The 23896-nt window shown below is 37.6% G+C and overlaps 1 protein-coding gene across 2 annotated transcripts in view; it reads right to left on the bottom strand.

Annotated features, from left to right (window-relative positions):
- The window catches only part of USP38 (ubiquitin specific peptidase 38), a 32646-nt gene extending 10790 nt beyond the window's left edge, over positions 1 to 21856 (bottom strand). Inside the window, exons 1-7 of one of the 2 annotated variants that reach the window (XM_036852613.1) lie at positions 20401 to 21856; positions 18728 to 18869; positions 12984 to 13113; positions 11161 to 11262; positions 6599 to 6757; positions 4277 to 4470; positions 974 to 1067 (exon numbers count right to left, since the gene is read on the bottom strand). In XM_036852613.1, coding sequence (XP_036708508.1) covers positions 974 to 1067; positions 4277 to 4470; positions 6599 to 6757; positions 11161 to 11262; positions 12984 to 13113; positions 18728 to 18869; positions 20401 to 21082 — 1503 coding nt within the window. In that variant the 5' untranslated portion in view covers positions 21083 to 21856. The remainder of the gene's footprint in view (positions 1 to 973; positions 1068 to 4276; positions 4471 to 6598; positions 6758 to 11160; positions 11263 to 12983; positions 13114 to 18727; positions 18870 to 20400) is intronic. The other variant, XM_036852614.1, reaches the window with a different exon arrangement.
- Between the last annotated feature and the right edge of the window lie 2040 nt (positions 21857 to 23896).

The following is a 23896-nucleotide window of genomic DNA, read 5'->3' as shown; positions in this document are numbered from 1 at the left end:
GAAAATAGTATAAATGATCCTTTGAGTATCTCATAGGCCATCACTAATCATCTCATACGTCAATCTTGTCTTGATTCTTTCCATTTAAGAAGTTATACTTGAGATATTTCTCCACTTGTAGACAGGAAACAAACCATTCCTATCAACTCAATTCCACCGATTCTGAATCTATCCTCTCTTCTGGCTGTAACTACCTGCTCCTTTAGACCTCTGTGAAACTAAGACAATCAGAGTATAACCAGAAAATAATATGTATTCTTTATAAATGATATATATTATTCGTATGTATCATTCAAAACTTAAAGTATAAGTTCCTCGAGCATAAGGGTTCCTTTTTGAATGTTTATCAGACTGCATATTGTGTCTCTCGATAAATGTCTGTTTACTATGTGATGTTCTTGCCATTAGCATAAACTCATTTCCTTGGAATAATCTGTGGACATAAATGATCATCACAAAATGTTAAGCTCTAGAACTTAATAGGTAAACAGTTTATCCATTAAGTTCTACAGCTTAGAAGTTTAGTCATAATTAAAGGGTACATATATTAGAAATGGGAGAAAAAAGAAGCCAAGATGCCACAAAATTATTTTAATTGTTCATTTTTAATTGTTCATTACTGTGAAGATCTACCGATTAGTATCTATAAACTTAACATTAAAGATTCATTTTTAACGATTTCTTCATGAAGGAGCTTTATTTTTGGATAGAAAATCAGATTTTATCTATAATAATCAGTATAATGAGTCAGTAAAATATTCATCTACAAGAATGTAAAGCAGAAGGGAGAAATAAAAACTTAGAGCATATCCTGATTTTAGGCAGTATCTTTTTAGATTTCTATGTGGATTTGTTGTGTTGGGAGGATATATATTATTTCATCAGCTAAAAAGGTTCACCAAGTTTGGTATAATGTGAAGTTTAAAGAAGACTTTCAATGCAATTAACATATACACATTACACACACACTCACCTGTGTATGAGCCAAAAAGGCAAAAAGATGCTGTAATTTTTTCATTAATGAATTGCACCCATTTAGATTTAAAGATAATACTTGTCTCCTGAAACTGAAAGATAATAAAATATAATTTTTGTATACATGTATACACACGATGCATTCTTTTAAAAGCTAAAGAGAAGTTAGTTCAAGAACTTATTATCCTCAAAGTAAAATTTCACTTACCTGAAAGCCCTTTACCTGGCAAAGTTACTGCCTACAATGTAGTGAAGAAGGAAGAGAATGACGGTAATTGAACTCTTACTACGTGGCCTGGCAATGGCCACGTGCAGTCACACATTATTCCTATCTTCTGGATTAGCAAATAGAAATAGATTAAGCTGGGGCTTCCCTGGTGGCGCAGTGGTTGAGAATCTGCCTGCTAATGCAGGGTGCGCGGGTTCGAGCCCTGGTCTGGGAGGACCCTGCGTGCCGCGGAGCGGCTGGGCCCGTGAGCCGCGGCTGCTGGGCCTGCACGTCTGGAGCCTGTGCTCCGCAACAAGAGAGGCCGCGATAGTGAGAGGCCCGCGCGCCGCGATGAAGAGTGGGCCCCGCTTGCCGCAACTGAGGAAAGCCCTCGCACAGAAACGACGACCCAACACAGCCAAAAATTAAAAAAAAATATAAAAATAAATAAATAAATAAGACCCGGTGCAACCAAATAAATAAATTAATTTAAAAAAAAAAAGAAATAGATTAAGCTATTAACTAATAACTTAAGTAAACAACCTTTAAATTCTTTCAAATCTGCATGAAATAAAAAAATATGCCGTCATCAAAACTACTATGAAGTTAGAGTGATTTAAAGAGTGTGGTACTAGTGCCAGATGGGAAAAGAAGAAGCTATACAAAAAACAGTATAGGAACAAATGGGTATCCATTTGGAAAAAAATGGAATTAGGTTAAGACTTCACATCATCACAAATGCCACAGAGGAGTAATGGGCTAAATGTAAAATACAAAACTACTGAAGTATTTAAAAGAAAAAAACAGGCGGGGAAGGAGTTTAGAGGGGAAGGCTTCCTAAAATTCAGACACTATAAATGATAAATAGCAGATTTGACTACATAAAATAAAAAAAATTGCAAACAAAACACTCCACAGATTTGAATCATACTGACTGGAAGAAAGCATGCAACAAAGGATTATCATCCACAGTATATATAAATCAGTATGAAAAAGAAAAGGACCCAACAGAAAGGTGCACAATGGAAAGAATAGGTTATTCAAAAAAGAAACACAAATGAACAAAGAAAACTAGAGAGGGAAAAACTCTGTAATGGTCAGCAATACACATTTTCCTCCAGATTGGAAAAATTTTTAAAGACTGATTATATCAAGTACTGCTAAAGGCATGGGGTCATAGGTACAATCATGTATTAGTATGCAAGTTCAAATGCTATAGCCTTTCTGGGAGCAATTTGGCACACCCTATTCAAAGAATATCCTCTATAACTGCATATGGGCAGAAAGATATTAATTATAAGCAAAACAATCTAATATTCATCAGTAGGAATATGATTAAATCAATCATGGTACACCTATTTACTCAGAATGACACAGTTCTGTCATTTGCACTAACGTGGGACTCTTTCCAACACAAATCATTAAAAGAAAAAAAACAAGTGGCTGGAAAAGAATATATAAATAGGATCCTTCATAAACATATTTTTAAAAAAACAATTCATTTGTTCTTGTACTAGATAAATCTTATCTCTGTACAAAAAATAGGTTTGGAACAATACAAGCAAAACTGTTAACAAATTACCTTTGGGGATGGGAATGTCTGATTTTTATTTTATGTACTTCTAGATTTATTTTTTTTAAACCACAAAGAATTTACATATTACCAAAGAAATAAAATATCCTGTCTGCTTATTCTGAGATAGTATTGGCCACTGTACAATAAGATGTGCTCTTTGAATTGTGGTTGCCAGTTATAACTGCTTTGGGTCTCTGCTTTCTCTATCATCTGTAAAATGAGACGGCTGGATTAGATGACCTCTGGTGGTGAGACATGGATTACTTTAGCTTTATGCCTAGTATCACTTGTGTCTAAGAGTATACATTTTCTTAAAAAACAAAAAAAAAATCCCAAATACAAACAAACCAAAAGACAAAAGAAAACACCAGACCAAATGAAAAACACCTTAGTGTTGATAGTATATTCTGAGGCCAGAAAAGAAAATAAAGCTAAACTCTTTACCTTTTAGTTTATGGTTCCTCTAGGTAGGCATAAAAACTTACAAAGGCTTAGAACTCAATTTGTAAACATCTTTGGTCAAGTCCCATGAATACTCTAATGGTACAGAAGAGAAAATTCAACCATGCTTCTGCCTTCAGGAAAAGTTTATCGTTACTTTGTACCTTTACAGATTGTATTCACATAGCTAACAACCTCTGATTTCCTATTTGCTTGGCTGCAAAAGAAAATGAATTTGAAAGTAAATCTGTAAGATGGCAAAGAAACATGTCTGTTTATACAGTTGTTCAGTATCTATCAACTTGGGGTGGGAAGCAGAGCTTGAATTTCCTTAACAGCAACAAAGGAGTTATTGATCTGATAAAACAGCAAAGTATCTATAAGCAGAAAAAACATGACCACCTTAAAAGATACACAGGTTAGGGGCTTCCCTGGTGGCGCAGTGGTTGAGAATCTGCCTGCCAGTGCAGGGGACACGGGTTCAAGCCTTGATCTGGGAAGATCCCACATGCCGCGGAGCAACTAGGCCCGTGAGCCACAATTACTGAGCCTGCGCGTCTGGAGCCTGTGCTCCGCAACGAGAGGCCGCGATAATGAGAGGCCTGCGCACCGCGATGAAGAGTGGCCCCCGCTTGCTGCAACTAGAGAAAGCCCTCGCACAGAAACGAAGACCCAAAACGGCCATAAATAAATTAAAAAAAAAAAAAAGATACACAGGTTAAAAAAAACAGGATAATAACAAATTAGTACTTGAGGACCCTTAAATTCTGAAATAAGCTCAATCAATCCCTCTGTTACATTAATAAATATCAACTCGGAGTTAATTCAAAAGACTCTAAATGCAATATATAATATAAACATGAAGTAGAATTTATATAAGTTAACATTTTAAAAGTTCCTGAGCAGTAAAAGCAATTCATTTCTGAATAAGGTAATTATATGAAAATATGAATATTTCTGCAATATATAAGAAATAATGTGAAGATAATCCCACCATCTTACATTTCATTAGCATGCATCAATTTCTACAGTTAAAATGAAAACAAACAAACAAAAAAGCTCAAATTTAAACTTACTCTGTGGCCATAAACAATGCTTGTATAACACTGTTCATATAACAGGTATTCCCTAGATTAATAAGACCAGTTTTCCCAGTTTCAGATTTTCCAGAAAGTCTAGACAAGCAAGATGCCAAAGAATTGGATTGAGAAGTCCAGGCACTTTGACTGAGAATCAGTTTAATCTTCTCTTCACTGGGCTTAGGAAAATCCTGTAGATCATAAAGAGGAAAAGTAGTGTAAAAATATAAACTATTTTTTGTTATTAAGTTAACACCATAAGGAAGATTCTTCCACTGACATTTAACCTTTGTTTTCTCCCACTTAGTTTGGAAATCACTGATAATACTTGAGCAGTCATCAAAAAATCGAATTACACTACATGGCAAAAATAATTATCTCCTAAAATGAATAAGTATCTCCTAAGGTAGAGTTTATCAAGCTGAGGAATACTCAAGAACCAGAAATTCAAGTCACATTTGAACTATTTATATTACCTATTTGCCAGCAAAATGTTTTCAAAATAAACCTCTGACATCAGAGAGTATACTGCAGTGCTATTCAAAGGCTATAGAATGAGGACTTAAATTAGTACACAATTGAATAAGCTTAACAAACAATTTGCTTTCAAATTTTGTAGTGAAAATAATATCTCCTTTTCATTGAATACTAATATTTACCCAGTATTAACCCTTAGAAATAAAAGCTCAAAGTAATCAGGGAATGAAAAATGAAAGTATCTAAGCACAATGACCTCTGACTTTAAGAAACAAAACTCAATCTCATGTTTAACCATATAGAAAAATTATTACAGGATACAGTTTCTTCCTTGCTTTGCGACATACGAGATAAAATTTTAAGTGTAAGTGGTTTCAAGCATGAGTAGAGCACTGGAGAATAAGGAAAGTTGGTAAAATCATTCAGGCTTTTTCGGACTATTACCATCGAAGGTACTTAGACCTCAGAAAACATTTTCTGAAGGAACTTTAATCTTTGGATTTGATTTTGTTGTTGTTGTTGCTGACAGCTAATGGAAAGTGCTTCCCTTGGTTTAAGAGGGAGATCCTTGATTCTTCTGAGCCTATTTCAGTTATCAGAGTTTTCAACATTCAGCAGTGAAGAATGACATTTAACAACAGCAATAGCTTTCATCTATGGACACAGCGACACTGCAGAAAGAGATTAACATTACTATCAAATCCATGACAAAAACCAGTTTGCAGGGCAGAAATAGAGACACAGATGTAGAGAACAAATGTATGGACACCAAGAGGGGAAAGTGGCGGGGGGTGGTGGTGGTGGGATGAACTGGGAGATTGGGATTGACGTGTATACACTAATATGTATGAAATGGGTAACTAATAAGAACCTGCTGTGTAAAAAAATAAAGTTCTAAAATTCAAAAAAATAAGTAAAAAAAAAAACAAAAAAAACAAACAAAGAAACCCTTTTATACATAAAGACATTTACTTCAGAAGTGTCAAACTGTCATACCAGTAGTACACATTAATTGCCGAACAGCCTTGTGTTCTGGGCTCAGTTTGATTTAGCTAACTCTACGGTAAAAAGAGCACGCTCTGAATTCACTTCAGATACATAAGAAGTACAGATAATGAGACCTTATATTTTATTTCAGATCTCAAAAAGGAACACTGTTAATAGAAATGATTTCTAATAACTTCTGAATACACCTAGCTGAGGCAAGTTCTTCAATTCTTTTGCTCTACCCTGATCACGCAATAAATCTACTAAGAAGAAAGTGTGCTTATTGTGACCCATTTTCAAGACAAACAGAATCAACGCTTTTTAGATCCAGTTATCTATACCAAGTTGAAAACCAGTATGTTCGCAAATATTCAAGTAAAGATTCTAAGAAATATGGACATTCATGAACAATCCATAGCAAAAATGAAATAAAAAACAGAAGAAACATAAGTCAAATATTTTATTAAACTGTCTTTCCTTGATTCTAAGATGTATCTTACATATTTTAACATTTCTGATATTGGGATGCAACTCTGATGTATGTATTAACTTAATGTAGCATTTTTTAAAACAAATCTCCCCCAAAGGTATTACAAATTTACAGGTACACCTTATCATTGTTGGCATTGTAGAACTGAAGAAATATGGTTATTAATTTAGATTAGTTATAGTAAATAAGAGATTACTCCCTAAAAATTAATGAACCTTGATTCCAGCTGCATATTTTATTACATATAAAAGGCATATTTCCATAAAATAGTAAAATGAATAGCTGCTTATAGGACTGTTTCACCACATTCATCTATCACATCATGGGCTGCAGCTCCGCAAATACTGGTGCAACTATTATCATACCTTTATTGCTTCCAGGATAGGTTCGTAGAGATCTGGAAATCCAGAATAATGATACATCATACAGTGTATCAGTTCTGTTAATTGCACTAGGAAGGTTGTACTGGAAGGCAGACCATCACTTTTGAAGGAGTGAACCAAATTAACTACATGAGGAACAATCTGAACAGAAAAGAAGACAAACATTCCTCTATTTATACAAATTGTCAACAAATCCTCTAGCCTACAAATGGAAGCAAATGTTACACGATCAGCAAATGCTTTTCTGTATGTTTAGTCACTGCCTTTTTCTAAAAAAGTTATGAAGCTAAACATTTCTAGAATATGTTTAAATCACATATAATTGTAATTCCATATAAGACCCCTCTCCTCATTCTTCTACTCCATCTAAAACTAAGGTACAAACAAATTAAGGTACAAAATAGGAGCCTTAGTCACTGCCGCCATTCTAAAAAATGGCTTAAGTTGAAAAATGTTAGGGCTATTATATTTACCAGATTGTTCAGTAGGGAGAAAGTTTTAAAAGATAAACCCAGAATTAGCTTAAGAGCTCCATCTAGTGTGAATTTTAGATTTTTCACTTGAAAGAATTATACGGAGTGTAATTAGACATTAAGTAGACATTAAAGTCTACTTCAAAAAACCTTCAAGATAATTTATTGCATGTAACTAAAATTACAGATCAGACCTCCCCGGTGGCGCAGTCGATAAGAATCCTCCTGTCAATGCAGGGGACACAGGTTCAAGCCCTGGTCCGGGAAGATCCCACATGCTATGGAGCAACCAAGCCCGTGTGCCACAACTACTGAGCCTGCGCTCTAGAGCCCATGAGCCACAACTACTGAAGCCCGCGTGCCTAGAGCCCGTGCTCTGCAACAAGAGAAGCCACCGCAATGAGAAGCCCGCTCACCCCAACGAAGAGTAGCCCCTGCTCGCCGCAACCAGAGAAAGCCCGCGTGCAAAGACCCAACACAGTCATAAAAAATAAATAAATAAATAAAAATAAAATGACAGCTCAGGCTACAGCAGTACCTCTCTTTAAGATAAGGGACTACCTCTATTTTAGGGACGGTGTCTTATGTAAGCATGGTTATCCTTGCTAACAATCCCCATGCCCACCTCCAAAAAGAAGAGACAGTTCTAAGATGAAAGTGAATTAGAAGTTTCTCTTATTTTTAAGGAATTGGGGTTAAAAATGAAAGCGAAATCTAAAATGCTCATTGCTCATAAATATGTAGAAAACTATTAATACTGATAATAAGCACAACAATGTCCTTTCATTATAAAATTAGGATAAAAAGTCAATACAGAGCCAATCACATATTTAAGAGGTTATTAACAAAATAAAATAAATTCTATTTTGCAGCAATGGCTCATTCCATTAGTACAGTGCTATACTTGTCTCAACTAATTATTAATTATAATTTGATACTACATATTTACAGTTCACATGTAAAAAGCATCTTCTTATTTTCTACTTGAAGAACTTTTCTGTGTAGCAACATGGGAAAATATTTATTATGTAATGTTAAATTTTAAAAGAAGGATACAAAAACTGCATAAAGATTACAAATATAAATACAACCTTGTTAAAATATATAGGGAAAAAAACATCGTGATGGAAAACATAAAAATTGTAGTGTAGTGAGATTGCAGGTAATTTCACTAACTTCCTATATTGTTATATTATCTTTCTGTAAAAGTTTAATTTTGTTGTAAATGAATTATACTTATTGTAAAAAAAAAAAAATCTAACAATACAAACTTGTATGAAGTAAAAGAAAAAGTCTCTGTCCCACTGTCCAGTGAAAGACACTGCTTGCTGTATATCACTTCATATAATATAACATATAATATGTCATGGCACACACCATATATACCATCTAGAACTTTTCTTATTTCAACTGACAATCACCTCTTGCCTCAATTCATGCAAAACCTCCCAACTGGTCTCCCTGTTTCCACCTTTGCCCTTCTTCAGACTATTCTCAAAGTAGCCAAATGAACGAAATAAAAAGCAGTGTAGAACATTTTTTTGGTTACTAACTCGTGATAAAAGTGAAGGTATAGCTCTATGGACTTATCATCAAACAGCAGTGACAACAATTATAGTTATATCCCAATCAACTCCCTTCCTTCCTGTAGAAAGAAAATCATATTCTTAAATTAACACTGCTATTCTCATTCTGCTGTCTCTGGTTTTACTCTTATGCTTTGAGGTCTTAAATCACACTTTAGCTTTTGCACCACTTTCTTTCATCTTACCTCCAACAAAGGTATTAATCTGACCATAAAACTACCAGTTCCTAATGGTTCACTCTACTGCTATCATCTCTACATTTCAAAGCAAATCTGAATTATAATTTTGCTCCATAAAGCCATATCTATCAGATACTCTCTTGCTAAAATAGTCAGAAATCCAAAATATTGTTTCCTCAGAGGTGACAGGAGAGACAGAGATGGAAGAGAAGAGGAAAGAAGTTTTTAAATGATTGTTTGATTTACAAATACCAAATCTTCTAAAAGCTAGCGTACAATCTTCCTAGTGTAGATTGGATCTCTGCAGTGAGATAATATACATAATTGTCTACTACTACAGCCTATGTGGTCAAAATGATCACTGATGTGGAAATAAGACTAAGTTCTTCACAAGCATATAGATAGACATCCAAGCAGGTTATTACCTTCTAAATATCTGAAAGTTGATTTTTTTTCCTGAATGAGCAAATCTAAATATTTGCAGACATTATTGTGATACTCATTAAACTTAAGTTACTATTTGAGAAAATGTGTATAACTTATTTAATTAGAAGCTTTGATATTTTCTCTTGTTTAAAAATTTTTTCCCACTTATAAAAAGCATACGAAAAGCAACTTGGTCCATAATAACACACACTATAATTTCAATCTCAGTTTGCTCTAAAATATTCTAAATGTATAATACAATGAATAATGATGCTGGTGATTCCAGATTATTGTTCATTCTTAGCAACTCCTAAACCTGAGTCCTTCGCTGAGTTATTTAGAGTTATAGGTGATTTAACTACCACATGATCCACTACTAAATGCCCAAGTTAATTTTAGTTGAGTAGCAGGTCAGGCTACACACAGAATGTAGAGACTTATTAGGTCTTTGTTTTTAGATTTCACTAGGCCAGATCACAATTTTCTACTTTAGATCTAACTGTTCTTTAAATAAATGATTTAATATTTACTTATTTCAGTAGCCAAATATTTCAAAGTCAACCATTTGCCATTTCAATTACTTTTTTCAGGAAAAAAAAAGCAATACAAGGTAAGGAGATATCTTCTATCTTTTAAAAAATTGAGCAAAGAAATAGGTTTAGAGTACAGCAAAAGTGACTTTTCAGAGAGATTAAGGAATGTATGGAGAGCAATAAATATTAGAATGGATGATTTCCTTCCCAGAAATTCTGAAAATAAACCTTTTCTCAAATGGCCTATACATGATCATGCCTGAAGACAGGGGAAAATAGTTGTTTTTTTTCCCTTGGAAGATTTTGCTAGTATAGCTGCTGTATTAGCTCAAGTTTGAGTTTTGTTTGTGTAATGGATATAAGGTTATGAACTGATGATCAAGCTCACCAATTAGGGCAATGAACTGCAGAAATCACTCACCCTAAGAGATAATGTATAATGTAATTACTTGTTAGTAAGGTTTACTTCTATTAAGCCTGAAGATTTTGGAAATGAGGCACCAAGTAGCCTATGTGAGTATATAATTCTCTGAGGCTAGTTACATTTCTAGCTGACAATCAACAACTGAAATTCTGCACTTTATCAGTCTCCTTTGAATTCGTTTGTGGTGGGTCCGTATTCCTAAGATTTTAACATTGTGGGTGTGTTGATAATGAGTTTCTAGTCCTGTAAAACTGAGGATCAGACCTTGGAGGAAGCAAGTAACCACATAAACCACTGCTTTCCTGTGATCCCCTAGGTAGAAAAATGGACAGGTTCCTAAAATAACATTTTGTCATTTTTTACCTGCAATAACTGATAATCAAATAATCAAAATCAAATCAAATCAAAAGCAGTGATGTAGCTGCTGTAGTTAAAAGTGGTAGGATTCTGGTTATATTTTAAAGGTGGAATCAACAGAATTTGTAGGATATGGGCTGAAAGAGAATGAAAAGCCCTAATTCTGGGGCAACAAAACAAAGACTTATGGTTTCATGCTTCTGAAATTCTAAAGCAGTCAGTGGTTTTAAACCATTTTTCTCCTACACTGTTCACCTGTGCAACAGACAACCAACAGTGACACTGACATGTGACATCTCTCATGTACAAGAGTAACTTTTAACTTTCAATTGCTGGTTGTGATTGCAAGTGGAGCAATTTTGGTGAGACCCAAAACATTCTAAAAACATACTCTTTGGAAGGAAATCTCACAATCTCAATTTTAAAAGGAATCATAAAGCTACACGAAAATAGTTAAGGATTTAGGACCAACCTACAATCTTTTCACAAATACAAATGTGACTCAATATTAAATTGAAATTTTAAAACAAGTCTTTTCGGTGTAGAAAGCTTGTGTCATAACTTACCAAATGGAACGCCTCTGGAGAATGCTGAAAACTCAGCAGCATGTGAGAAAGAACTGTGAGAGCACCAGGTCTCACAAGAGGAAACCAAAGCCGATTAAAAACCTGCAGAAAAGATAAGACATCCACTTTAAGAGTTGGTAGGGAAATAATTAATCCAATCAGTGGTTATTTTCCTAGGGCCAAAAATTATTTGTGTGAATATCCCCTTTCCTGAGAAGTTCTGTCATAACATATGTTATTAAATTCTGGGAATGGGAGAAAGTTGGGAAATAATATGACAGAGATCAAGAGAATATAATGACCTAACCAACTCTGAAAACTCCCTGATCAAATAAAAATCTGTCAAACCATGTTTACAAGGTGATAGCTCCCTGGTCCTTTATTCATTCAATTCATTCAGCAAATACTTATTGACCACCTACTGCTGCTTGGCACTATTCTAAGTACTGGAGATACAATGGTAGATAAAAAAAAAAAGAAATCTCTGATCTTATAGGGCTTACTGTCTAGAGGGTGAGTAGAGACAATAAAAAGTAACATGGGAGAGAAATGCTATGAAAGCAGGGTATGTTGAAGAGGGAGTGCTGAGTGGCAAAAAGATCTGCTATTTTATATACGGAATTTAAAAAATGCATCGTGATAAAGGTGATACCTGACTTCAAAAAACTGAAAGGAATGAGAGTAAGTCTGACAGATAACTGGGAGAAGAGCGTAATAAGCAGAGCAAAGGCCCTGAGGCCTCCACCCTGGTGGACTAGAGATATAACAACGAGGGCAGTGTAAGTAAAGCACAGAGACGGAGGCAATAATAGTGGGAGACCGGATGAGAGAAGTAGCTAGCAGTGGGCCAGATCAGGTAGGACCTTGTGTGACACCTGAAGAGGACCAAGGGCAGGAGCTGCAAGGCTACTGCAATCAATATAGCAAGGGGTGATGATTACTTTGGACCAGGGTGGTAGTGATGTAGCTGGTTAAAAGTGGTAGAATTCGGGATATATTTTAAAGGTGGAGTCAACAGGATTTGTAAGATATGGGCTGAGAGAGAATGAAAAGAGACAAGAATAGCTTCAAGGTTTTGGGCCTGAGCATGTAGAAGGATGAAGCAGTCATTTAAGATGGGGAAGACCAGGTCTGGGAGGGAAAAATCAGGGGTTAGATTGTGGATAAGTTGAACTTGAGATCCAACTGTCTAAGCTGGATAAGTGAATATGGAGTCCATGGGAGAATAATGGACTAGAAATATAAACCTGGCAGTCATTAACTTAGAGACATTATTTAAAGCCACGCGTCGCTATAAGTATGGACTGAGAAGAAAGTGAACCAGAGATGCGATTCTAAGGCAATCTAAAGTTAGAAAGGTCCACTACAGGAGACTGAGAAGCCAGGGAACTAGGACAAAAATCAGGAGAGTATAATGTCCTGGAAACTAAGGCAGGAAAGTGTTTCAAGAGGGAGTGATCAACTATGTCAAATGACTAACAGGTCAGCGAGAGAGGGCTTGAGAAATAACTCCTGAGTTAAGCAACACTGGAAAGCACTGGTGTCAAAGACAGCTTTGGCAGAATAACGGTGGTAAAAGTTTGATTAGTTGGGATTCAAGAGATAACGGGAGGAATTTGTTTTCATAATAAATATCTGAAAACAGCAAAATTATTTTAATTACCTAATCTTAAGCAGCATTTTAAATTTCTAAAGCCCATTCAAAAGAAAACCAAAAACAAGACCATATTCAAAATTAGACACTTTAAAGGGGACAACCCAAAGATGAAAAGACTTATTATATGGGTCCATATGTTCCCATAGATTTATACACTCCCACTTACTAGTTCTATCTTCAGTAAAGTAACATCTATCAAAATAGTAAACTTCTGGACAGCCGCCAGTCCTTTCAGGAGTGCAATCACCCATGTGTCTACATGCTGAGCCAACGGCCAGGACAGCCAGTCAATCATTCTGAAAATTGAAGGAAAACAAAACTATCAGCATTGAAAATATCTTTAACATTATTTAGTTAAGAATAACAGGAGTTATAATCACTCACTTTGTGACTCAAGTAAACTGAGCTTGCTTGTGAAAAGTACTATTCAAGATGTAGAAATGACTATTATGGGTGCTAGAACTCAAGGAGTTTCCAATCTTGTAAGCTGACAGTTTCTTATATAACATATTTGCATAAAAAGAATTTCTGATAAACAATCATTTTGCATAAATGCAAAGTTTTAAACATGCTATATAGTGGTATCAATAATTTATTAGGCAAATTTACTCTAAGGAGAACAGTTAAAATACGGCTATCTGGGACTTTCCTGGTGGTACAGTGGTTAAGAATCTGTCTTTCAATGCAGGAGACACTGGTTCAATCCCTGGTTAGGGAACTAAGATCCCACATGCTGCGGGGCAACTAAGCCCGAGTGCTGCAACTACTGAGCCCACACGCCACAGCTACCGAGCCTACACCACAACTAGAGAGAAGCCCGTGCACTGCAATGAAGAGCCCATGTGCCGCAACTAAGACCAGATGCAGCCAATAAATAAATAAATAAATATCAAAAAAACAAAAATATGGCTATCTGAACTGAGACATACAGATACGAACCAAAATTTCTCCTTTCTGGTGATTACAGTCTAAATATGAAATGCAGTGTTAAAAAAGACTATATTTTGAATTGTGAAACAGGTCTCTTCATCCCTTTCAAAATCTTACATACAAAGACAACAAAAAGAAACTTCAAATAGATAAAAGGGCACCACATGTGTAAATACTGAAATGGCCTCATTTTGTAATAATGAGTGTTTTTCTTTTTGAGTACCAATCCCGTTTAATGGAAATAAAGATAAAGTAATATGGGGTATGATGGAGACTATCCTTAATGTTAAACACCAACCACAATGAAAAAGACTGCTATGACTCTTTTGGAAAGCAACTGGGCCAAATGTTCATATTATTTGATCCAGTAATCCAAATGGGAGGACTATATAATAAAAAATATAAAACAAACCAGGTTTTTAAAGTCAGAATGATATGGTTTAAAAATCTCAATTCACCATTTATTAGCTGGGGAACCCTAAATACTAATGTAAGTTATTTAACTTCTTTGTGTCTCAGTTCCTTATCTGTAGATTACGGATAAATTTTACAGGACCGATGTGAAGGTTAAATGAGTTAATACACTGGAAATACTGTGAATGTCTTTCTTCTAAATATTTACACATGTGGCAATAAACAAATACTCTGATTGTACAAAATGTAAAATATAAATACTAAGTACATAAACACGGGGCCCAAAGAGCAACTAACATGTCAAAAGGACTTTCATATTGATATGTTATAAATTATCTATCAATACATGAACACTGGAGTGTTACCTTTATTAAGGTTTTTGCTCTTAAGATTAAAATGTTCCATCAGACATTAAGAGTGGCTCCAAAGTTCAAACTCATTTTACTACAAGTTATCTGTATGTTCTCTCTGCTCCCGGCACACATTTTATCTCCCTTCTTGTTTTTCTGGCCAACAATGATGGTTGTAAGTCATTAAAGTAGTCCCTAACAGCTGTTCCACGTCTCTCAGCTATTGTTAGCCTTGTTTTCACAAGTCTGTGGCCACTCTAAGTACATGAAGTAGAAACTAGAGACACTTGCATTTGTGTACAAAGAGTATATTCACTGCATCACTGCTTGTGATACAGAAAAAATGCAAATTATCTAAATGTCCATCATAAGGAAATGGCTAAATATACTATGGTATTGATACTATGAAATATTATGTTGAGTTTTAAAAGATGAGATAGATCAATATGAATCTATCCACAGGGATCTAACACAGAAAGATCTGAGATATTGTTGAATTAAAAAAGAAAAAAATGCCGGTAAATCTTTTTAAAACTGTTTTTTGTTTGTTTAAAAGAAAACATATGAGTACATATTATATATATTTTTTTAGCATAAATACGTACACAAAAAAAATGTGGTTTAGAGAAGGAGTATATGTGAGCACATCTCTTTGGCTGTATGGACTCTTCCCCGTGGGGAGCAAAGTCCCAGAGTAGAACCAGGTTGGGCTCCCTAGCACACAGGGCCCGAGGCCAGAACTCCCTTTAGCTCAGGTCTAAGGGGAGTATCAGTAAAGAGTGAGGGGGGCAGAGTACAAAATTCGACTTGGCCATGGCTTTTCATCATCTCTAATCACCCAATCAGCCTTTTCCTCCATCCTCTCCATTTCTAGCTTCCCATCTCGTAAGCCTCTAGTCTTTATCTTATCCCATGTGTACCCAATCTCCTAACCACCCTAAAGATACTTCAAGTCAGAAGTAACACAAATTAGAAGCCACTCATTCAAAAATATTTGAGTATCTATTATATAATAGGCACTGTGTTAAGTGCTAAAAATATAATAGTAAAATATGGTTTCTGCCCTCAAACTGATAAGGAAAGTTAGGAAATTTTCAACAGTCACACAATTAATAAGTAGTAGTACTGGTATCTGAACTAAGCTCTGCTGGCGTATAATGCAGCATCTTTGGCTACACTTTAATTATATTCTAGCATTGCTTCAATTTGATTGGACTTACATATGCTCCAATCCTCTCAGACAAAGGCACTATAGAATCAGTTATTTTTATGGTTAACTACAGTAATCTTATCTACCATGTATTGGTTACAATTTGAATTTTAAGGACACTTAACTCTGATAGGCTGATTTAATTTCTTACTATTTAAAGAACAGTTAGCTGTAGTTGTAATAAATCTTGTTTCCTCCGTTAGATTGTGGGCTTAAGAACAGCGATCTTGTTGTTTTGTTTTTTAATCTTTAATCTTTGATCTGCATTAAAATGGAGCTCAAATTTGTTGAATAAATGAAACCATTTCTCTCTATAGCCAAAAAAACGTACATGCAATTTGAAAAATCTTAAAATTGGCAATATTATGAAAGGCCACAAAATAGATTTAATCTTAATTTGTAGAGAATAAAGCCAATTTTCACTTTATTGTAGGTAGCAGCTTAAGGGCTAGATCCAGCCTTCAGTTTTATTTGTTCCAATGTTTTAAAAATTAGGAAACTCCACATAAAAACTGGATTTCAGTCTCCTTTTGAAAAATCAGATTAGCAACACTGAAATCAAATTTCCCTGTGATAACAAGACAACTGGAGTTGAGGATCAGCTTTCTCTTTTAGAAAATGCTTGTGTACCGTTCCCTATTATTTCAGTTACCCCGGCCTATTTCATACTTTAATGTTACTATCTGGTTCTTGTACAATATCTGCATTTGCATTTCTTTGGATTACAGAAAATGACAGTAAAGCATGACAAGTGCTATGTGTGGGGAAGCGTAGAGTATGGGGGAGTAGAAGGTGGGAGTGTGATAAAAGTAAACATTACTATTCTTTTCAATTACATTTGCAATACAAGAATAATTACTCCAGGTATATTATAAGTTAAATAGGATCACGTCAGATAAATTGGAAATGCAACGGAAACTGGATCACAACTTTCCATAGAAACATAGGTAAAAATTAATTTCCAAATATATCTTAAAAATAAATTCGTAAATTGGACACTATGGTTGTTTTGAAGAGGTTAAAAAATTAAGACTAAGAGTGCCATACAGAACATTATAAATAAACTATAAGAAAAAAAAAAGAGAGAAAAAAAGACTAAATGCTAGAGAGCGAGAATTGTACACATGTAGCTTTCTGAGAACCCAAAATAAATACTTAAGTTTACAGGTTACCTGATGACTGTAATTTATAACAGGTGCACAGAAACCACTGTTCTAAATCCTTACATTTTAGGGGACTTCCCAGGTGGTCCAGTGGTAAAGAATCTGCCTTACAATGCAGCGGATGCGGGTTCCTGTCTTCTTCTGGAACTAAGATCCCACATGCCACAGGGCAACTAAGCCTGCACACCACAACTACTGAGCTCATGCGCCTCAACTAGAGAGCCTGTGTGCCACAACTACAGAGCCCACGTGCCACAACTAGAGAAGAGAAACCCCACACACCACAACTAGAGAGAAGCCCACACACCACAACTAAGACCTGACACAGCCAAAAATAAATAAATAAATCCTTACATTTTATTTAAATGTGCTATGCATACACACATATATGTGCACATAGGAAAATAGAAAAAAATTATAAAACAAAACCAGACAGATATGAAACAAGAACAGGAAGATAGGAAAAGCTCAATTAGAAAAATACAGTCATTGAAATAAAGAAACTCAATAACTGGAATAATCTCTATAAATGGGTACCTTTGAAGGAAAAACTAGTAAATTGTAAGACAGTATTGATGCTCTTCCCCTTAGATCCCCACAAGGTCTGCACCCTCATTTCCTTCATATCTTTACTTCAGGGTCACCTTCTCAGTGAGGCCTTCCTCATCTATCTTATTTAAAATTGCAAACCATTCCCCATGCTTTCTTGCTTTCCTATCTACTTTTTTCCAAAAACACTCATCACTATCCAACATAAGAAATTATTTTACTTACCATACTTAATGAAATCTAAAACAAAATCAGTTTTAGGATGTAAAACTTAGTTTATGTACCACTAAGGCAAGAAAAGTCCTGCAATCTAAACTAGAACACCAATGACTGTACCTTTCCACATTTTAGCATCTCTGAGATCAGGATGCAACTCTTCAAATATGTTACTGATATTGCCTGCCTGCCTCCCCAGCTAGAAGCCCGTTAGGACAGATATTTCTACCCATTTGTTCAATGAGGTTTTTAAACACTGCTTGGCACTCATGGTAAGTGCTCAATAAATGTGATTTGAATAGCTGAAAGAACGAATGATTGAATTAATAAAAGCACAAGAGTTCTGAGAAGTAAAAATAACATTAAGTTTACACCTAGAAATATAAGAATAAAACTGCAAAACATCAAGGGTAAAGAGAAAAGCATAAACATTACCAGAAGACCCTAACTAGGAAGACCCTAACTCACAAAGGAACGATAATCAAATTGACTGCAGACTCCACATCAGCAACAATAGATGCCAGAAGACAATGCAGTATTATTTTCAAAATGCTAAGAGAAAATGACTATCAGATTAGAATTCTGTATCTTGCCAAATCATCTACTTGGGAATAAGCAAGAAAAAAACCACATTTCAAATAAAGGCTAAGAAAGTGTTACCCAGAGGTCCTGGTTGAAAGAGAAAGTAAAAGTATATACTAAGTAAAAGTATATACTTAGAAAAAAAAAGATCCCAGAAGGAGGAAATAGGTTGCAGGCAACAATACTGAGCAAAGAAATTAGTAAAATATATTGATAATCCAACCAACTCCTGACTGTACAGTAAGTGTATATGTGTGCTATATTTTTGGAATTTTAGAAAGCTGAATTGAAAACAGATTTGTGAGTTACTGGATGCCTGTCAAGCCTATAGTAAGGTAAACAATTCATTTCAATTAATTTGGAGAGTCTTTATATATTTGATTCCACAATTTCAGGTTTAGACATTTCCCTAAGTTTTTCATTACCCACAAAATACAGCAAAATATCTCCTCCTCCCACATCTACAATCACCATCTGTGGTGTTGTGAAGAAGTACCTGCAAAGAGCTTGGGTCATACTCGCATCTTTTACGTTGGGGTCCGTCGTAAGGCTCCTGATGAGCACTGTGATCATCTGGAGAGGAATGTGCTGCACAAGGCTTGCCAGTGCCACGGAAGGCTCAAAGGAGGCGTCTATTTCTCAATGGAAAAGAAAAAGGAACATGGCAACAAGGTTCAAGGGGAGTGTCTAGAGAGAGCAACAATTTCCCACCCCTCCACCAAGCAGCTGTTACACTCCATCTCATGGGTAGACTCTCACATACAAGGAATGTGAAACTGCAGAAACGAGAGATTAAGAGTAGTAGTTCGACAGAACTACTGCTACATAAAAACTATTCTTCACTATGGCCATATTTAGTCCGTAAATTACTTTGTTTTCTTGCATTCTTTAATATTGTTATTGTCGTGCTAAAATACTCATTTGTAAAGCAGTAGTCAGAAAAGAAATGCAAGGTATCATTTAAATTCCCACTTTAGATCCTCCAAAGTAACTTACCCCTATTAATTACAGTAGTCATCACATTGTTCTAGGGAAAATTTTTAAAATCACTTAAAGAAGTAGAAACTAAGATGAATTTTGGGGGGACTTTGCTTAAACTACATGAAAATTAAGCAAATCCAAGATGAGCACCTTTACTGCTACAGCTGAAAAAGTTCTGGGGAAATCAAACTGTTCTAGCAACACAGGCAATACATGAAAAATTACAATTAAAAAATAAACCAAAACTCAGACAATGCAAATATATAGTTGGTAATTCTTTCATAAATGTACTTCATTCATTAGGAAAGCATGGAGCCTGTTAAAACTCTACTCTTATTTCTGATTCTCAACATAAAAGGAGGATACCTCCTTCACAAGTTCAATTTCGAACAACAGCCAGAGAACGACTGTACCAAGCAGAGAGGGAGTGAACACAGTTTTGGATCTACTGTTTCACAACTTACAGAGCTGGAAGCTCCATGTCCGAACAAGGAATGCAAACATACAGGTAAAATTCCCGGGTGAGAAAGCATTTTCCTGCTAAGTACCACCTGATCCCTCCCGGATTTCTAAGGACACGATCCGTGGGCTATTGACACCTGGAGCGCAAAAACACCTATTTAAGCCTTCATACTCTTTCCCTTCACTCATCCACCTGTGTCTACTCTCACAAACTACTGAAGACATAAAATGTCAATATTCAACAACGACACAGTTAACTAGGATAATCTAATAATAAATGGCACACAGTCCATGAATTAAAAAATGGAAAAATTAAGAAACTGAGGAAAAACTCATGACGGCAAGATGACAGACTCACAGTACAATAATGATACGGTAAACATTATTATGCGGCCATTAGTCACTAATGAATAGAAGCTTTTACATAGTAGCTGTCATCTTCAAAGCATTCCATAACCTGAGCAGAAGCTGGGTAGTTAAGCAACTTGTTTGCTGCCAAAGGTCTTAGACCTCGACGTTCTCAACCTCTAAACTGGAAACACTGCCCGTTTTTTAATGTCCAAAGTGACAGGCTGAATAGGGCAGTGAATAAGAATTTGGATGAAGGTGTTAAGATCTCCTCTCCCATTAAGATGTTTTCAGAGCAGGGAAACAAACACGGTGTGTACGTAAGAGACACACACTAAATTTCCAAGAGAGATTTGCTCGGAATGTCATGACCCTTACCTGTGGAAGAGATGCTTGCAAAAACTTCTTGCAGGGAAGGCAGCAAGGTGGAGGGCTCGGCCTTCCAGATGTTCTGGAGCAAGTTACTCACTTTTGTCACCTGCGAGACATATTCCCGCAGCTCCTTCTCCTGGGTGGACACGCACTGGAAGTGGCCTATCGTGCGAACCAGCTGTTGGCAGAAGGTGATGGACAGTTTCCCCTTGGGGATGCACTGCACGAAGTCGGCCAGGAGGTCGCTCAGTCGGGCGCAAAGCTGCGGCTCCGGCCTCTCGCACACCATCCGCAGCACCTCCACCTGCAGCAGGCTGAAGAGGTCCAGCACCGACGGGCAGCTCATGATCAGCTTCAGGCCGTTGTGAATGTAGTCCAGGATGGCTACGTCCTTCCTGTCCAGCGAGTGGTAGCCCTGCTGGAGGAGGCCCAGCACGAACGTCTTGTTGAAGAAGGACTCGAACTCTGGCCGGTGGTAGCGCGCGTAGGCCTCCAGCACTTGGTGGCCCACCTGCCGCTGAAAGAGGTCCTGGCCCTCCAAGATGAGCCGCGTCGTCAGGTCAAACATGGCCTCGCACTGCGCCTCGTCCAGCCAATGCTCCGCCGACTCCACCACCTTCCGCACGATCACCCGCTTGAGGGGCAGCGGGTGCGAAGAACTCACCAGGCCCTCCAGGATCTTGTCCATTGTCGCCACGCTGTAAGGCCCGGCCCAGGAGGGAAGGAGCGGGCGGCCACGGCCCCGAGGTGGGCCAGGAGAGCCCCGGGGCGGAGGTGAACTTGGAGCGCAGCAGCAGCAGCGGGACCGACCACCGCCACCGCCGCCTCAGTAGCCACATTTATCGGGCAGGCGGGCCCATCCAAGCCCGGGCGGGAGTTGGCAAGCCTGGGGCGCGTAGGAACCGGCACCGCCCGCGATGGGCCTAAGAAGCCAGAGGCCCGCACTCCGCCGCCGCCCCGGGCCCGCGGTCCCTCTCAGCATCAGCTCGGAGGGGCCAGCGGGGTCCCCCGGCGGCTGTGGGTGCTCAGGGGCCGGGGCTGCGAGCCGGTGGGTGAGGAAGCGCGCCTCCGCGTTCTGCGGCAGATGTGGGCGTCCGGGCTCCGGCAGGTCGTGGGATGAAACCCGCCCCGGGTTGAGTCAGGAGCCGCTGTCACGGACGGTGCCGGATCAGCCGGGGAGAAGAGGTGGACACCCTTGACCCGGATTCAGAAGGTCCGCCAAACAGGAAGTGAAGGACGTCGGAACCTCCGGAAAAGCCCGCCCCTCCGCCCTTCGCCCCGCCCCACTCCTTTCCTCCCTCCCCTCTCACCGTCCTCCGCCCACAATCGCCTCCTCCCTCCCGGGCCGCGCTGGGACGACCTCGCTGACCCGCAGCCTAGCTGCTGCGCAGGCGCGGCTGCCTCTGGCTGAGTGAGGCGGCTACCGCAGCGTCACTGGGGATCGTGTGTAAGTCACAGGAGGCTTCCCGGGAGAAGCGGCCGGGAGCGGACGCGTTGGAGGTGACTACGACTCTACGAGTTCCACCTTCCCATCTCTATCCGTTCTGTCCGAGTCAGGTTACTTGTGAAAGGCCGAGAAAGTTTTATTTAGGTAAAATCTTGTGAATGGGAAAGTTTTGGAAACGCGAGTAGAAGAGCATTTGGGAAGAAAGTAAGGAAAAGAACTCAAAATCCGGATTGAAGGGAAATCGTTTGAGGTCGTGGCTCATTCATCAAGAAATGAGCTAGGGTTCCTAAATGAGATTGCCTTTCTCTTGCGTGTGGTTATTAAAGTAAGGGCTGTACTGGTGGCCGTATACATTTAGAGATGATCCGTTATCTTTAGCAAATATCTTTTTAATGAGCTTTTGTGGCATGTCGAAAATTTATGTTGTCCGAAAAATGGGGGGAGAGTAAGGAAAATGACAGGTGAGAAAGAATGAAAGAGTACTCTGAAAATAAAAAAGGTGAAATTTTCACAGTATTTACGTGTAGGCTGACACTGAAGATGGTTTACAATAAAGAATAGATGGAGTCATCATGCTTGTACTCTTTCAAGTTAAATTCCAAAGATTCACCATAAGAATTTAGGCTTTAATTAGAGGCCTTTAAGTTGGAAAATATTGCCTAATTATAGCTCCGTGAAGACTTGACTAATATGATTCTGAAATCAGACGTTAACGGCCTGTAATACAGACGAAACTTTAAAACGGTTCAGTTGAAATGTCCAGTAGAAAAAGGAACAAAATTGTAAGTTGTTTACTTTGCTTAATAGTGTTTCGGTTTTTACCAATTTACAAAATGGTTACACCAATATATTTAATACATCAGTAAGGATAATGTTGAAAAGAATGGCAGTTTAGACAAGATAGGAGCTGGGTAGAGGAAACTTGAGACCGAGTTAGTTTGCAGGAAGAGATTGAAGATAAAAGAGAAATGAAGTAATTGATGGATCTAAGACAGTCATGCTAGAACACAGGAATAGCTTTGGAACTTTTCCTTTTCCAATAGATGGAAGTAAAACTACAGAGAAAAGTTCGCCTTTACTGGAAATGGTGCCACGTTGGAAGACAAAAATAAGGTAGAAAGTAAAGCATTAAGAGGACTGAGTGTAGGATTGTGGATTGGCTGATATCCTGTAACTTAAAGGCTGAGATGTAAAATTAACAATACTTAATAACTATCTGTTACATCCTATGTTATGTGACAAGGGAATAACAGAGGAAAGAAAACAATATTTGTTATACTTGTTATATATATTAATATATAGTCTGAGCAAATATTTTTGTTATATATACTAAGCAAATATATTACACATTCATAAGGAAAAAAGGAGGAAATACTTATGACAAGGCTGTAAATGGTCATGTGGTTATAGTTGATATTTATAACAGCCTTTTCCCACTACTATTTTGTATTCCCTTTGCCTTCAGCAAGTACCTCAGCTGGTTGTAATTCTTTGCTTGGTGGAGTGACCCAAACCTTCATTCCTGAAGAATCTGGGCCACTACTAGTCCTACCTGGATTGGATTGTTGTAGATTTCCATTGATTTTAATCAAAGAGCATGGTAATACTAAGAGATGCCCTAAGGGATCTCTTGTATTCCAGACAATGCATTCCTTATCTCCATTGTATTAATAGTAGAGTTGCTGTCCAATTTCCTCTTGATAGAGAGGATTAATCACCCCAGCCAGCACACTAATTCCCTTCTTTGCATGTTTTTTTAAAAAATAGATCTTTATTGGAGTATAATTGCTTCACAATACTGTGTTAGTTTCTGTTGCACAACAAAGCGAATCAGCCGTGTGCATACACATGTCCCCATATCCCCTCCCTCTTGAGCCTCCCTCCCATCCTCCCTATCCCACCCCTCTAGGTCATCGCAAAGCACCAAGCCGATTTCCCTGTGCTATGCAGCTTCTGCTGCTTCCCATTCGGTAGTGTATATATGTTGATGCTACTCTCACTTTGCCCCAGCTTCACCCTCCCACCCCATGTCCTCAAGTTCATTTTCTATGTCTA

The sequence above is a fragment of the Balaenoptera musculus genome, chromosome 5 (assembly GCF_009873245.2).
Source record: "Balaenoptera musculus isolate JJ_BM4_2016_0621 chromosome 5, mBalMus1.pri.v3, whole genome shotgun sequence".
Lineage (NCBI taxonomy): Eukaryota > Metazoa > Chordata > Mammalia > Artiodactyla > Balaenopteridae > Balaenoptera > Balaenoptera musculus.
The sequence above is the reverse complement of the archived record's forward strand: the minus strand, read 5'-3'. Positions and strand labels throughout refer to the sequence as shown.